This window comes from Alternaria alternata (assembly GCF_001642055.1).
Source record: "Alternaria alternata strain SRC1lrK2f unplaced genomic scaffold CC77scaffold_3, whole genome shotgun sequence".
Taxonomy (NCBI): domain Eukaryota; kingdom Fungi; phylum Ascomycota; class Dothideomycetes; order Pleosporales; family Pleosporaceae; genus Alternaria; species Alternaria alternata.
Genome location: NW_017306192.1, coordinates 184,727 through 199,067, shown reverse-complemented (window position 1 = coordinate 199,067; position 14,341 = coordinate 184,727). Strand labels below are relative to the sequence as shown.

The 14,341-nt window shown below is 52.3% G+C and overlaps 5 protein-coding genes across 5 annotated transcripts; 2 read left to right on the top strand and 3 right to left on the bottom strand.

The window, feature by feature from the left end:
* Positions 1 to 129: 129 nt before the first annotated feature.
* On the bottom strand, positions 130 to 3,769 carry CC77DRAFT_1016638 (aconitate hydratase). The gene is made up of 5 exons (XM_018524247.1): positions 2,732 to 3,769; positions 2,052 to 2,672; positions 1,273 to 1,688; positions 1,009 to 1,219; positions 130 to 957 (listed from the first exon to the last, which is right to left on the bottom strand). Exons 1-5 carry the CDS (start codon positions 3,465 to 3,467, stop codon positions 596 to 598), a joined length of 2,346 nt encoding a protein of 781 aa, XP_018389673.1. The 5' UTR covers positions 3,468 to 3,769; the 3' UTR covers positions 130 to 595.
* Positions 3,770 to 4,147: 378 nt separating this feature from the next.
* CC77DRAFT_1005285 (zinc finger-containing protein) lies at positions 4,148 to 4,566 on the top strand (the record flags this gene model as incomplete). The annotated part of the gene is made up of 2 exons (XM_018523339.1): positions 4,148 to 4,380; positions 4,431 to 4,566. 2 exons carry the CDS (start codon positions 4,148 to 4,150, stop codon positions 4,564 to 4,566), a joined length of 369 nt encoding a protein of 122 aa, XP_018389672.1.
* Positions 4,567 to 5,055: 489 nt separating this feature from the next.
* CC77DRAFT_509252 (Mog1p/PsbP-like protein) lies at positions 5,056 to 6,361 on the top strand. The gene is made up of 4 exons (XM_018531966.1): positions 5,056 to 5,261; positions 5,421 to 5,621; positions 5,718 to 5,877; positions 5,944 to 6,361. Exons 1-4 carry the CDS (start codon positions 5,188 to 5,190, stop codon positions 6,097 to 6,099), a joined length of 591 nt encoding a protein of 196 aa, XP_018389671.1. The 5' UTR covers positions 5,056 to 5,187; the 3' UTR covers positions 6,100 to 6,361.
* A 28-nt stretch (positions 6,362 to 6,389) lies between these two features.
* Positions 6,390 to 8,410, bottom strand: CC77DRAFT_954996 (hypothetical protein). The gene is made up of 2 exons (XM_018535470.1): positions 7,651 to 8,410; positions 6,390 to 7,603 (listed from the first exon to the last, which is right to left on the bottom strand). The coding sequence occupies exons 1-2, from the start codon at positions 8,176 to 8,178 to the stop codon at positions 6,623 to 6,625; spliced, it is 1,509 nt and encodes a 502-aa protein (XP_018389670.1). The 5' UTR covers positions 8,179 to 8,410; the 3' UTR covers positions 6,390 to 6,622.
* Positions 8,411 to 8,947: 537 nt separating this feature from the next.
* CC77DRAFT_1057474 (tyrosinase) lies at positions 8,948 to 11,244 on the bottom strand (the record flags this gene model as incomplete). Its single annotated transcript, XM_018528015.1, has 2 exons — positions 8,948 to 10,681; positions 10,729 to 11,244. The coding sequence occupies 2 exons, from the start codon at positions 11,242 to 11,244 to the stop codon at positions 8,948 to 8,950; spliced, it is 2,250 nt and encodes a 749-aa protein (XP_018389669.1).
* Between the last annotated feature and the right edge of the window lie 3,097 nt (positions 11,245 to 14,341).

Below are 14,341 nucleotides of genomic sequence, written 5' to 3'. Positions count from 1 at the left end.
TGGAAGTATTGGCCAAGCATGTTTGTTATCGGCCGTTGTCCCGGCGACTAGCGGGAACGGCGCCGGGATCCACCTCGCACGTTCTCAGTGCGACGCACGTTTTACTGTGCTTTGGTCCGAGCACACAATGGTACTTGATATCTGAGGTATACGACGATATCCACGAAACAGAACATACTCTGGACGTATGCATCATCTTCTGTCGCTAGATAGTATACCAGGAACTTCACCGAATACCCCTACGATACCTTTTGTCTTGGGTTAAACTTGAGAAATCGAGCTCCATAGCCACCTCAACCATCATCCACAATCACGTCAGAACATGTACCATTGGTAACAAGGAAAAATCAGTCATACATTGCATGCTAACCATCACAAATACAAGCAAACCCAACCACATTGAGCTCGATGGACCGACATGAAAGCTGCACTACTGCGCCCATTTACGGGTGTCCAGCTCCGTCTGATCATCTGTTCGATCCACCCCAGACGTGAATCTCCTCATCCCCATTCGTGAAGCATCTGCGGGGTATTCATCCTTCTGTATTTACATCCCCAGTGGTGATTGTTCTCATCCGTTCTCTATCATGTGCATTTACTGCTTAGCGTTCTTGGCCATGGTGTTGAGAGCGCTGCCGTTCTTGAACCATTCGATCTGGCCCTCGTTGAAAGTGTGGGAAAGCGGGATCTGGAACTCCTTGCTGCCATCGGCGGGGTGGACAGTCATGGTCAAAGGCTTGCCAGGGGCGAGCTCAGTGGAGGCCAAGTCAACACGGTCGTTAGGGCCGATCTTGTCGTAGTCGGCAGGGTCGGAGAAGGTGAGGGGAAGCATACCCTGCTTCTTCAAGTTGGTCTCGTGGATACGGGCGAAAGAGCGAGTGATGATGGCAGCGCCGCCCAAGTGCCTGGGCTCGAGCGCAGCGTGCTCACGGGAAGAACCCTCGCCGTAGTTCCAGTCTAATAACGTCAGCCAAGATGTAACTTATTGGTACAGTAGAATTCTCTTACCTCCAATGACAACCCACGGGACGCCGTTCTTCTTGTAGTCACGAGCAACATCGGGGACGGCACCGTACTCGCCGTTGAGAGCGTTCTTGACCTTGTTGGCCTCGCCGTTCTCAGCGTTGATGGCACCAATCAACATGTTGTTGGAGATGTTGTCCAAGTGTCCACGGTACTTCAACCAGGGACCAGCCATGGAGATGTGGTCGGTGGTGGTCTGCAGATAAGTCAGTATGTGTTATGTATTTCGTGGAGGCTGGGCAAAAATACCTTTCCTTGGCACTTGATGAGGATGGGAAGGTCCTTAGCATCCTTACCATCCCAGGCCGAGAAGGGAGAGAGGAGCTGAAGACGGTCGGAGGTAGGGGAGACAGCGACGGAGACAGATGCGCGGTCCTCAGGGGGAGCCTGGTAAGTGTCCTGGCCGGGGTCGTAGCCGTTGGTAGGAAGTCCGAGACCAGTAGGCTCCTTGAGCTTGAACTTGGAACCATCCGCCGCGGTCAGTTCGTCTTTGAGCGGGTTAAAGTCCAAGCGTCCTGCGATGGTCATGGCCACGACAAGGTCGGGAGAGGTGACGAAGGAGTGGGTGGCGGGGTTGGCGTCATTACGTCCAGTGAAGTTGCGGTTGTAAGACGAGATGATCGAGTTGGCCTCGCCCTTCTTTACATCTTTTCTGTCCCATTGACCTGGCAGAGATGTTAGCATGAGACCTATAAGTGCATTAATCTGAAAGTGCTGGCTGGAGGTATTCAAAGACTTTTGAGTTGTCAAGAGACAACAGAGAACGCCGCGAATACCTCCAGGCTACCTCGCCAGGAGAGCGAAAAGTTGAGTATGAGGCAGCAGCCTGGAGGTATTCAAAGAATTCCAAGTCATCGAGAGATAAGCAGGAAAAGCTATGAATACCTCCAGGCTACCTCGTCAGGGAAGAGAGAAGTTGAGTATGAAGCAGCAGCCTGGAGGTACTCGGACACTCTTGAGCTGTCGAGAGACGACAGAAAAGACCGCGAATAACTCCAGGCTGACTCGTTAGGGAAGGGAGAACTCACCAATGCAGGGACCGCATGCGTTAGCAAGGACCATACCGCCAAATTCCTCGAAAGTCTTGAGCTGACCATCACGCTCGATGGTGGCGCGAATCTGCTCGGAACCAGGGGTAACAGTGAAGAGAGACTTGGCCTTGATGCCGTGGGACATGGCGTCCTCAGCAATAGAGGCGGCGCGGGTCATATCCTCGTAAGAGGAGTTGGTGCAAGAACCGATAAGACCAACCTTGAGCTCCTCAGGCCACTTGTTGGCCTTGACAGCCTCCTTGAACTTGCTAATAGGAGTGGCTAGATCGGGAGTGAAGGGACCGTTGATGTGGGGCTCGAGCTCGTCAAGGTTGATCTCAATGAGCTCGTCGTACTCGGCACCCTCGTCCTCACGGAGCTGGGCAGCGTACTCGCGGGAGAAGTCACCAATGTCGCGGCGCTTGGTGGCGGCAAGGTAGTCGTACATGCGGTCGTTGAAGGGGAAGACGGAGGTGGTGGCACCAATCTCAGCACCCATGTTGCAGATGGTAGCCATACCAGTGCAAGACAGGCTCTCGGTACCGGGACCGTGGTATTCGACGATAGCACCGGTTCCACCCTTAACAGTGAGGATACCAGCGACCTTGAGGATGATGTCTATAGACTGTGTTAGCGTGATTGCCCCGCTTTCGAAAACCAATATTTCAAGAACATACCCTTGGGAGCAGTCCAGCCAGAGAGCTTGCCAGTAAGCTTAACACCAATAACCTTAGGAGCCTTCAGTTCCCAGGGAAGACCAGCCATGACATCGACAGCGTCGGCACCACCAACACCAATGGCGGCCATACCGAGACCACCAGCGTTGGGAGTGTGCGAGTCAGTACCGATGAGGAGAGCACCAGGGAAAGCGTAGTTCTCAAGCACGATCTGGTGAATGATACCAGAGCCGGGCTTCCAGAAACCGATGTTGTACTTTGCGCAAGAGGTGGACAAGAAGTTGTAAACCTCCTTGTTGATCTCGTTGGCGCGCGCCAAATCCTTCTCACCACCAACCTGGGCCTCGATAAGATGGTCGCAGTGGACGGTGGTAGGAGTGGCAACGGAGGGCAGACCAGCTGACATGAACTGAAGAATAGCCATCTGGGCAGTGGCATCCTGGCAGGCTACACGGTCGGGACGGAGCTTGAGGTAGCTGGAGCCGCGCTCAATCTCTTGACCGTGGGGGTCGTCCAAGTGGGAGTAGAGGATCTTCTCGGCAAAGGTAAGCGGGCGGTTCAAGCGGCCGCGAACAATCTGGAGGTTCTCGTTCATCTTCTGGTAGTTGATGTAGTGGCCCTTCTCCCAGTTGGTCATCTCGACCTTGCGAGAGAGGGGAGCATCGCTGACGGTGGCCAATTGCCTGCGCGAAGCAAGGCTCTGGCCCAGGCGGCCGAGCCTCGAGAACTTCTGCATGGTGAGGATTAGGGGAGGGTGGTGTGGAGAGAAGAGTGATGGAGGAAGCGGAGGAAAAGAACGTCAGAAGCTGGCTCAAGTTGGGCGATAACTAATGAGGATCACGAGGTGTGTGATTGGCTCGTCTAGCCCCAGCTGCGTGCGGAATACCTCGGCGCCTGAAACCAGAAACAGGTCGGCTGCGCAGTCCCGTTGGCCCGCTTCACGTGCAAGCGCGGTGTAATGGAGACGCAATTATGGAGAGTGCAATTGTCTTGTGTGCGACGGGGGCCCAGCTGGTATTTCACGTCTTGGGGGCTGTCGAGACGGGTGCTTGAGAACTATGGGTGTTCACTTCACCCAGACGTCATAGCCACCAGCCGTTCACCGACCCCGCGCTCATTCCTTTTGGAGGTGATTGGCGTTCTGCGATAGCACAGTTGCCCAAGAGCGCCCCGGAGGTCTGCGCTCCCTTTTCCGACCCAACAATTGTGTGCCGAGTCAGCATGTAGGCCTGCAGACATGGCAAATTTCGGGTTCTGGAGCAACAGTAGCATCTACCACAGCCTGATTCGACCTAGCTCCACAAGTCTTTTTGACCTGCAGACCCTGCACGGACCCCATCTCCACACTGCAACTTTCTCTATAGCCGACCATCACGATTTCACACGGATAACCGACGGCCGCGGATACTGCCCACCATGCCTGCCATACGCGGACAAGACTCCAAGAAGAAGACACGTAGACATACGCGCGACCTCGACCAGATCCACGCCGACTTGCGCGACGAGAAGCATCTTGCCGAATTCAAGGATGCGAAGCCCATAGAAGATTTGCCTGGCCTGGGGCAATGGTACTGCAAGGAGTGCGCAAAGTTTTTTGAGAGCGACGGCAACTTTGCTGCGCATCAAAAGGGCAAGGTCCACAAGCGGAGGTAAGAATGTCGTCTTTGCGATTATGAGAACGGCGCTGATGGGTTTCTAGGGTCAAGCAACTTCGCGAAGAACCATACTCCCAGAAAGAAGCAGAGGCAGCGATTGGCCTTACCACCAACAACGGAACGCGCACCACGGCTGCGACAGCCCCGATGGAAGTCGACCAGGTTGCAGCATCAGGTTGAGTGCTGCGACAACGTACGTCTTCGTCAACTGGAATTAGACTTCTTTGGTGGATGGTCACAAGACACGGTGGTCTGGGGAAAGAATGACCAACACATATCTAGAGCTGGCTGAGACGGCAACAAACTGCTAGCTACTCAAGAGGATGATAAGGTCTGGGAGAAGAAACATGCATTGCACGGCGTTCAAAATTGGGATATGGAACATTAGAAGGGCCATAAAGCTCAAACGATACCCTACATTTCAGGTCGAAACACTCAAGTTCTCACAAATACTACCATATCTTGGTCATTACCATTGTGCAATGCTATCAAGATCATACATATTCTCTTGCAGTTGTAATATGCTCATGTTGTAGAACTGCAACTTCGAATTAAATATATGTACAATCAGAGAACGGCTCTGCAAACAAAATACTTGATAGCAAACTCAGCAAGCTCCAGTGCTGTTTCGCTGTTGTCAAGAATGTCACAGGTAGCCATTTTGGTGCTGCCTGATGTTGCCTGGTGGCTACCTACGTGCCTTCGCCATCACCAAATCATAGTCGCAACATAAGTACCACATCAAGTTCTGCACATAGTACAACAAACGGCAGCCACTTCTCTGTAGCATCAGATTACACTATGGCATTCACAAACACTCCTCTCTACGGTGGCGCAATAACCCTCGACCTCCCCTCCAACTTCGCCGACGCATCGTAAGTTCTTCTCTTATCCTGCGTGCCCCCACATCCCGCGCCTTCCCTTTGCATCGTCATTAACCCCACGCCCAATATTTACAACCGTCCAATACACTACCCCCCTCGAAAATGATACGGCAGACTCCGGACTTTCATGCTAACGATGTAACTCAACAGGCAGATCCGCCAGATCCCTGACCACCAAGAAGTCTACCTCGACAGCAACGGCTATTCTAGTATCGTCGTCGAGATACTAGAGTATGTCGAAAAGAGCAATGATGAAGAAGCTTTGCAGTATCATTTTGGCGATCTAGTCGAAGACACCGGCGACCAGACTACGATCATCTCGCAAGACCGTGCTGCGATGAAATCTTTGCCGTACGTAGTGCCCAACATCTTCACAAAAGGGACCAAAGCGAAGGCACAATAGAATTAGAAGCCCTGGTATGTGTACATGGCTGACTGAGATTGTAGGAACAACTCAGTCTTGACATTGACATTCATCCAAACCCCACCAACACCCAACCCACACCCCAATCGGAAGACTCCCGAGTTCACATATATTCACCTCATTCTTCTTCGCCTCAAAGAGCAAGGTACCGATGTAAGTAGCATACCTTTCACCCAAACCTCCGTATGATCACCTCTTACTCAGCATTGTTGACAAACCTACTTCATCATTGCTAATGTACCTTTGAAGATTATGATCTCAATCAACATTCCGCACTACCCGGGCGAGTTCACTCCAGCAGAGCAGCAAGGTGACGAGACGCCATTGATGAAGGATAGTAAAGCGGTGAGAGAGAGGGTATTGGAGAGCTTCAAGGTGAAGGAGTGGGGACTCTTTGAAGGCTAAGGTCAAGACAAGAGATGTCATGAGGATATGCCTTTAATGAAAACAGGTGTCAAACGGATAAGAGAGAGAGTCGATGCTGGAGATGAGTTGAATCATAGGACAGAAGAAAGATTTGGAAACGACCGGAACGTGTAGGGAGTGATGCAAGGAGAAAGGTAAATATGTATACGGGTCAACATTCGAAAAGATGGATAGCAGTACGTAGTCGTTAGTTTAGCAACATTCCTCATAGAGGTATCTAGAAATCACAGTCCAAGAGTATCACCGCAATCATACTGAGAGGAACGGTTCGTGCTCACAAGCTTCCATTGCTGTGTTATTGCATTATCTAAAAATGCCGCTATGCTCTTGCAGCATTCCATTTCCTCGTGTGATTAACCATGCCGTCATGGCTTACGACCACGTCCATCAATATAGACAGGTCGACATCGACTGTCGATTCTTGAGGTCCAGTATATGGAGGCATCCATTAGTCATCCATGCCGTAGACCACTATGTTCGAAGATTCACATGCTGCATCTGCTTACTTGTATTGACTCACAAGATTCAATCTTCTTCGCATCTCCTCCCCTGCAGTAGGTGCCCGCTCATCTAAACCTGGATCGAGACTCATGCGTTGATGATCAAGTTCACCTGCGTGGCCGGCACGATTTGAAACCTGAGCTGCGAGAAAAGGTGATGGCGGGAGATCAGCTAGGTTTGCAGCAGGTTGCATGCCTTGCATCAGTGCGGGATCAACAGGCAAGTCGTAACCATTGTCTTGAGAGTATTGCGGATAGATTGTGTCCTGCTGCTGTGCGGCCTCGAGTTGTAACTGGCTATTCGGAGAATCTGACGGAGGCGGTGGTTGCGTTGGTGAGAACAAGCTCGGTGGGGTAGGTGTCAGGTTCGGCTGCGTGGCGCTTGATGAAAGGAAACTGGATCCTGATCTTGCCTCTGCACGCGCTTGGTTTTGACCCTGGCGCATAGCTGACAGGCCTTTGTTCATCTCGCTGCACTCTGGACAGTTACGAATGACCTGGCTAACAGTCTCCTTTATGCGAACCCAATGGTAGAGTTCAGCAATCGCTGCAGTAGTCTTATTGATGCCCCCATGGTGCTTGTGATGGATCTCGCGAGCAATTTCATACTGCTGCTTAGGGTCTGCAATAACCTCCTTACCCTTCAGCCACAGCTTCTCGGGTTCGTCGCCCTCACCAGGCGTAAGCTTGTAATGAGTAGCTGCACTACGGAGACGGCTCTTCTCTGCTCGGTCAGCACCGTTGGGGTACTTTCCGTTCTTGAGATAGAAGCGAATCTTGTCGAAGCGCTCCTCAGACACAAACTCGTCATCTTGGCCTAGATCCCGACCGTATATGATGGCATCGACCAGCTCGCCAGGATATGACTTGAGGTTTCCACAACCCTTCACACGACCGATGCGCTTGAATCCGAGGGCGTCCCATATGCGACAGGAAGCGACGTTGGTTTCGTAAACGAGGTTGAAGACGGAGTATGTATAGCCCTGAGCAGGTTAGCGCATGCTGCCTAAACGTCTGTGAAGAGTCTCACAAGCTTTGGTGCCCAGTCTAGGTATGTCTCGCCCATCAAGCGACCAACACCTCGGTTTCGCGACGCATCTGTAACCAGAAACCCACCGTTGCAGACATGGCTCGACCGTCCCGGGTAGTTGGGCTTGATATAGAAACTACCCAGACATTCCCTCTCCCAGTCGCAGCCTCTCCGTGCCATCTCGTGCAGTTCTCGGCCATCCTGGATCTCACCCAGCAGCATAATGGCACCAAAGACACCGAACCAGTATGGACCAAACGCCTCGAGGGTCAGCGGCTCAACCATGGGATAGGTATCGCCCTTCTCAATCTCGCGTCCTAATTGATCGCATAGGTATGCCAGTAATGTGAGGGGAACTTGGTTCGGCGCAGAGAAGGGGATTATCGTTGCGCTTGTCACCCGGTCGCGCAGGATTACTTGACATGGTGCAATGCCCACTGGCAGCGGGCCACCAGGCGGAGGATATGGTACGTCGCCGGAAGTCCTATATATGACCGGCGCAGTAGGGTCATCTAGCATAGCGGGCATGGTGGGCAGACTGTCCTATGAGCTGTATCTACTGAGAAATTAGTATCGCGAGAATGACATATCGAACCCCACATTGGGAGCGGCATGTCCTCGCGACGGCGCGATTCAGGCGCCATGCTGGTGAAGCACAACTTGTAGACTTGGTACATGGTGACGACGTTGGTGTAGGACTTACGGAACAATGCGTGGGTGCCTGAGAGGCCCTAGGAATGGTCAAGCAGGATGAGAGATACTGCCGTGATGTGGTGCTCGCGGTGCGTGCCCAGCGAGATCAGCAAACCCCCACTAGCGCCTTTTGGTACCAGCGAATCTCTAGCGCCATCAGCTCTACAACCGAGTAATCTGTACATAGTGTCTGACATACCGCTGCTGGAGTTGCACATGTTGGCTTCATAATAGACACTGAAGCTGTTCAAGTAGTGGCGTCCGGGCACGTCCAATAATCACCGACCTTCACCGCATCATAATAGTGGGTAGCAGATCAGTGCACAAAGGGAGCAGCAAGTGTTCGAGACAGATTTGATTACGAAGCGCTGCAATAACGCCTACGCTGCAGATGACATTTCAAAGAGACGATGACATTTCTACGAAAAACGATAGGGAAGAGCCTTTGCTGGATATCAATTGACATTTTGTAAGGAAAAAAAAACTTTCGTGTCCAATGTACATTCGAAAGGTATTATTCAAGAAAGATCCTTCATACACAAGCATTCAAATGCTTCTTTCACGACCCCATCACACACTCTCTCTACGCAACGTCTTCACCACCTTACATCTCAGAGTACAGGAAGTTACCAGACTCGTCAACGTACTCGATGGTCTGCTTGGTGACACAGTAGCCCTGCTCCTCCCAAGGCATAGATGGGTAGGGGAAGACACCATTGGAGGGGCTCTGGGGCATCGAGCCGTCGCTGCTGGGCTCGTTGTACTCATCGCCGTCTGGCAGAGGGATGTCGAGCGCGCTGGGGACGTACTTGAAGGGCTTTCCAGCAGGAAGGTGAGCAGTGACGCTCTCGAGAACCTCGTAAGGAGCGCTCAGGTCAGGAAGCTCATCGTCAGAAGCAGCAGGCTTGGCCTTGTTGCACTTGACGCTGATGTGAAGGTTGGGGATGTCGTCCGCGTTAAGCTCACCGTCAACACCAACAACCTTGTAGTAGAGGTTCTCCTTGAGGTAGGACTCAATGTGTTCGGGACGGAGCGACTCGAGCTCACCAGCAGCTTCCTTTCCTTGGAGGCAGGTAGTAAGAGGGAGAGCACCCTCAGTCATGACAGACTGGGAAGCGTTACCACCACCTTGCATCATTCCACCGAGAATACCGTAGGAACCAACGTAGTTGGGGTCCTGAGTGTAGTCGGTAGACGGGTCGTAGTCGGCATCGGCGGTGCTGTTGCTGTATGGAGAGGTACCAGTGCTGATAGGAACAACAGCAGAAGCGGTCGAGTTTGCAACTGGGTAAGGCGCAGTGGAGTTCGAAGTAGAGTTGTTGCCGGGCTTGCCAACAAAGCAGTGGACAGTGTAAGATCCCTTGAGAGCGTACTTGTCGGCGATAACGGAAAGAACAGTGTGGTAGTCACCCTCCTTGATAGGACGTCCAAGGTACTGGCCAGTCTCCGACTCGTCGTCACCACGCTTGGTAAGTGTCCTCTGACCGGCGCCGTAAAGCTGAGTAACGGCGCGAGCCACCTGCTGGTAGGAACGGTCGCTGGTCTCAGGGTAGTAGTATCCAAGGGTGCGGGTCTCCTTAACATCAACTGAGGTGAAGTAGTTACCGGCAGAGTCCTTGGTGAAGGGCTTAAGAGGAGAGTACTGGTTCTTGGGCTCACCCTGGTTCCACTGAGCCATGGGGCGCATGACGTTACCGTTGGAGACGTAGGTGTTGGGGGTGATGAGCTGGTACATGGCGAGCAGACGGTCAACATTGGTGTGGTGGAGCCAGAAGAGGGGGTCGAAAGCCGAGACATCGAGGTAGTACATGTGTCCTCCACTCTCACCACCAGCAGTGTTGTGGATGGCATCGTGAACGGATTCGAAGCTGTCAACACCGCCGCCGCTCAGGTCAGTGCGGACACCGATAGCGGAAGTGCTAGCAGCACCCCAGTTGGCCTTGCTGGAGAACAAAGCAAAGACACGGTCACGAAGAGAGACGCGCATAGCGTTGAAGCGGGCGTTCATTTCGTTGTTGTTGCTGCGGGTGGGGTTAGCAACCGGGCGACGGAGCGTCTCAGGGAAGTTGTTCCATGGGCCTCCACCCATCTCAGATGGAAGCGTGTTGCCAAAGGTGTACTTGTACAGGGGGTTGTTGATGGTGACAGTTCCCTGAGGCTTGGTCACGGTAACAGTCTGGTCACGCATCTGAGTAGGAACGGTGGCGCCACCTTGTCCTGGGTCCATGGCCCAATCCCAGTAAGGCATACGGAGAGTGGCCGCGGCGTTCCTCCATCGCTGCTGCTGGTTGGATGGGAAAGTAGCAATGACTTCCAAGACGCTCTGGTACCATGCTTGCTGCGAACTGTTAGTCTACGTTTGAGCGTTCAATCTGAGTTTCATACCTCGTAGATGGCAAGGTAAGGCCTATGCCAGGAACCGAAGAGAGCCTGCGCGTGAGGGCAGAAACCAGCCTGGTTCATGAGAGGCGTGGGGAAATTGTTCCAGGTTTGGAAAGGACGACCGTGGACACCAGAAACCTGGTAGTACGAAAGCCTGTCGTTCTTGTCCTTGGCCATGAACCTCTCCATACCCAGGAGGTACAAGTTCCACTGGTCGGCGTTGCGCGCCAAAGTACGGAGCTCGAGACGGGGCGCAGCAGTGTTGCCGCCATTGCACTGGCCGTTGGATGCAGTACCGGAGCTGCACACACCAGTGATGGTTATGAACCCTTGCTGCGACTGACGCTTGGTTAGCTCACCCTCGATCTCGTTGATGTGAGCCTCAATGGCAGAGTCTGCGTGGCGAGCAGGGTGGGCGTGGTGGTGCGAGCCATGCTGGAAAGCGACAGTGAACTGCAAAATGGACAAAAGGGCGACTAGCATAGTCATCATGCTCGCGGGCTTGCTGAAGTTGGCCATGGTGAAGAACGTAGTGGATGCTTTTTGTGTTTGGTTGAAAGACCGGATGGGCCAAGAGTCTCGAAAGAAGCCGACTCGAAGAACCCGAAGAATGAAGAACTATTAAAACCGATGCTAAAGAGCGGAACGACCTTTGGATCAAGCCCAGAAGGTCTGGAAAGAAAACGTATGCTGTAGAAACCTCGACGTCAAAGAACGAGGAATCAGAGATGCGGCGTAACCGTAGCAGGGGCGGGCACGCGGCAGGGTCATATATCGAGGTATGCTATTCCTAGTCCATGCTCAACTTGGTCTAAACTCATGCTGTTGGTCGCCTTTTCGGACACGAGGCGGTTGAGCCTGGACCGGGGGGGGTATATCGTATTCGTGGCGGCGTCGATAGTGACGGGGCACTATTGGGTGGAAGATGGGATCAGTGGGGAGGTGAAGCGCCCCTGTTGGTCCCGAAACGTCTAAGGACGACTGATCCGCGCCGCCTTCCCCTGACTTAGCTAGATACGGACAAGAGCTTGCGCGCAGGGGCCGTTGAAGGCTGATGATTTGGGAGCCGACTGGCGCCGATGTGCGCCTCTCAGATGTCTCACGCTGGGGTCGCCAGATGCTGTGTCGCTACCACTGTAAATACGACGACGGACTGCCCTCCCTATCATCGTGCGACCTGTCCGCGCGACTGTGGACCAGAGCAAATACCGTGTACGCTCTCCGTACCGATGAACGAGTCGTTCCTCCGAGCGGGAAAAAGACGCATTTCGGCAGCAAAGGCCTTTCTGGGTAGCTAGCACAGCCACCTCGACGCCCCAGGCACGCTCCTACTGAGGAACCATTCGCGGTCCACAGGAGGACCGGTACTTTCACCTTCTGCATCCACTTCTCGCGCACCTTTTGATTGCGGCGTGTCTTGCGCATTCGCTTACCGGTCACATACCCACTCCATGCAAGGACACGCGCCATTGCGGTGCAACCTGCTGACCACGGCCTTATCAACGCATATCCTTATTTTGCCCCGCCGCTCATCGATTATGTGAGGAAGGTCTGCTACTATGCACGTTATGCGTTCTTTGCCCAGCAAAAGAGCGTCTTCGCCCTATTGCCCTTCTCGGCTGCTCGCTTGTTGGCCAACCTTGATGCAGGTACACACCAGGCCGTGTTTCACCAGGCCATGGATCACCACCCACATGTCAAGCACCTGAGTCGACACCGTTGTTTCAACCCTCCTATTTCCGCATATCGCAAGTGCTTGAGTCGACTCAAGCTTTTCATCTGTGGAGATGGTTTATCGATATCGTCCCTCAACAAGTGCTGTTCCTGTGGAGTGACGCCCAAGGACCTAGGTGGCGGGTTTATTAGAATCTAGAAGTCTATCTGGCTGCGAGTTTGGTCGGCTCGGTCGGTGCGCTGCATGCCCAGGTTTTGCAGCGGCGCGGCAATACGCATGTGCCTATATTCACAGACCCGCGGTAAGATGCGAGGATTGACCCTCTCCACACGCGAGCGTCAGATCTGCCACGAGCCCTGGAGGGTCGCCGAGAATAAGCGGCTCGAGGCAACGCGCAATTCAATCCACTTCGTTTCTTGTGACGACATCGTTTCCCTTGGTAAGAAAACCGCTTTCTATTTTTATTCGCTTATCCTCAAATGCCGAGGGTTGATAGCTGGGGCTTTGGAACGTGACGTTCTCACGTACACAACCTTGAAGATCATATTTCTCAATGTCTCGAACCGTGGCCTGCGTCGCAGTCAACGAAGCATAATTATGGCGCGGCCCATGTTGGCAAACGGCGTAGCGTTTCGTGAAAATGAAGGAGCGCCGACTAGGATGGATTCATACAGCAGCGGCGCCAGCTGGCAACATCACCAGCCTGACCTGTAAATGTATGATTGCGCTCTTCCAACGGCGATGTTTGATTGGGAGGTCAACTGCAAAACGAAACAAGCAGTCTATAGGAAGCTATTGTCCCAACGCAGTCGTCATCGATACTCGTATCGAGGACCCGCAAGAAGTACCACGAAAGCACCGAAAGGACAGCGAACAACGACCTGACGGACAGGGTACTCGCCGCAGCCTCCGATCCAAATCAATCAACAAAGTAGATCTCTATTTAAGACGGACAATGAGCACGATATCGAGAGTATGCCGAAAGCACAATCACTGAAGCCAAATCTCCAGTCATGAACCCGACAACTTCTTTCTTTGAGCTCTTGAACGACTATCTCTAAACCACCTCAGCTAGCCTGACTATGCACAAAGACTTTGTTTGCAAAGATTGTTTGATCTGATTAGTAAATGTAGGCGATAGAGCATACGAGTAAGATAGGCTTCAATGATACCCACGACCTGAAAATAAAAAACTCTTCGTACATCACTCTATGCATTTCATATGCAGCGTCATGTCCAAATGTTCTTAGCCGTACGATAATCCGCGTCCACCCCTACTCAGAATGCTACGAAGAGATCGGCGAGCAAGCCCACCAAGTACGCAAGAAAAGCGGCCCAGCATGTGAAAACCTTGCAAACAGTCCTACCAGCATAAGTGACAATGTACGAAGTGCATGTGAAACATACACTGACCTCGTACATCCATATTTAGAGTCACCAACTATTGCCATGTTTGTAGAGAATGTTAGATTATGGTCCGAATGCAAGAAGATCGTACATCCAGACAAGGGAGTTGAGACAACTCTCAACTATAGTCGTGGTTACTGGTAGAAAGAATGAGTTTGGCGAAAACAGAAGTACGCCATGCGGACCATAGAGTTGGGTGGGCATCAAGCTTCTCTCTGCAACCTATCGAAGAAGATTTTCATGTCATTGTTAACATTCAGTGTCGCAGTGCGCCTGGTTAATATATGGCACTGTGATTCGTCGACACCCCCTACTTAACGGCATAGCACAAGTCATGTTCATGTTGTCAAGTGAAAAGGGAAAGGAGTACATAAAATATCATATTGAAATCCGCGCGTTACGCTTCAAAAACATAAAATTGGCAGAAAACAAAGAAAGTGGGTATATGTTGTCTAAGACAAGCGACGATACAGTCAAACCTCATAGCATATAACCGATATACTCTTTTACAGATCAAAATCCATTCGTCATCGT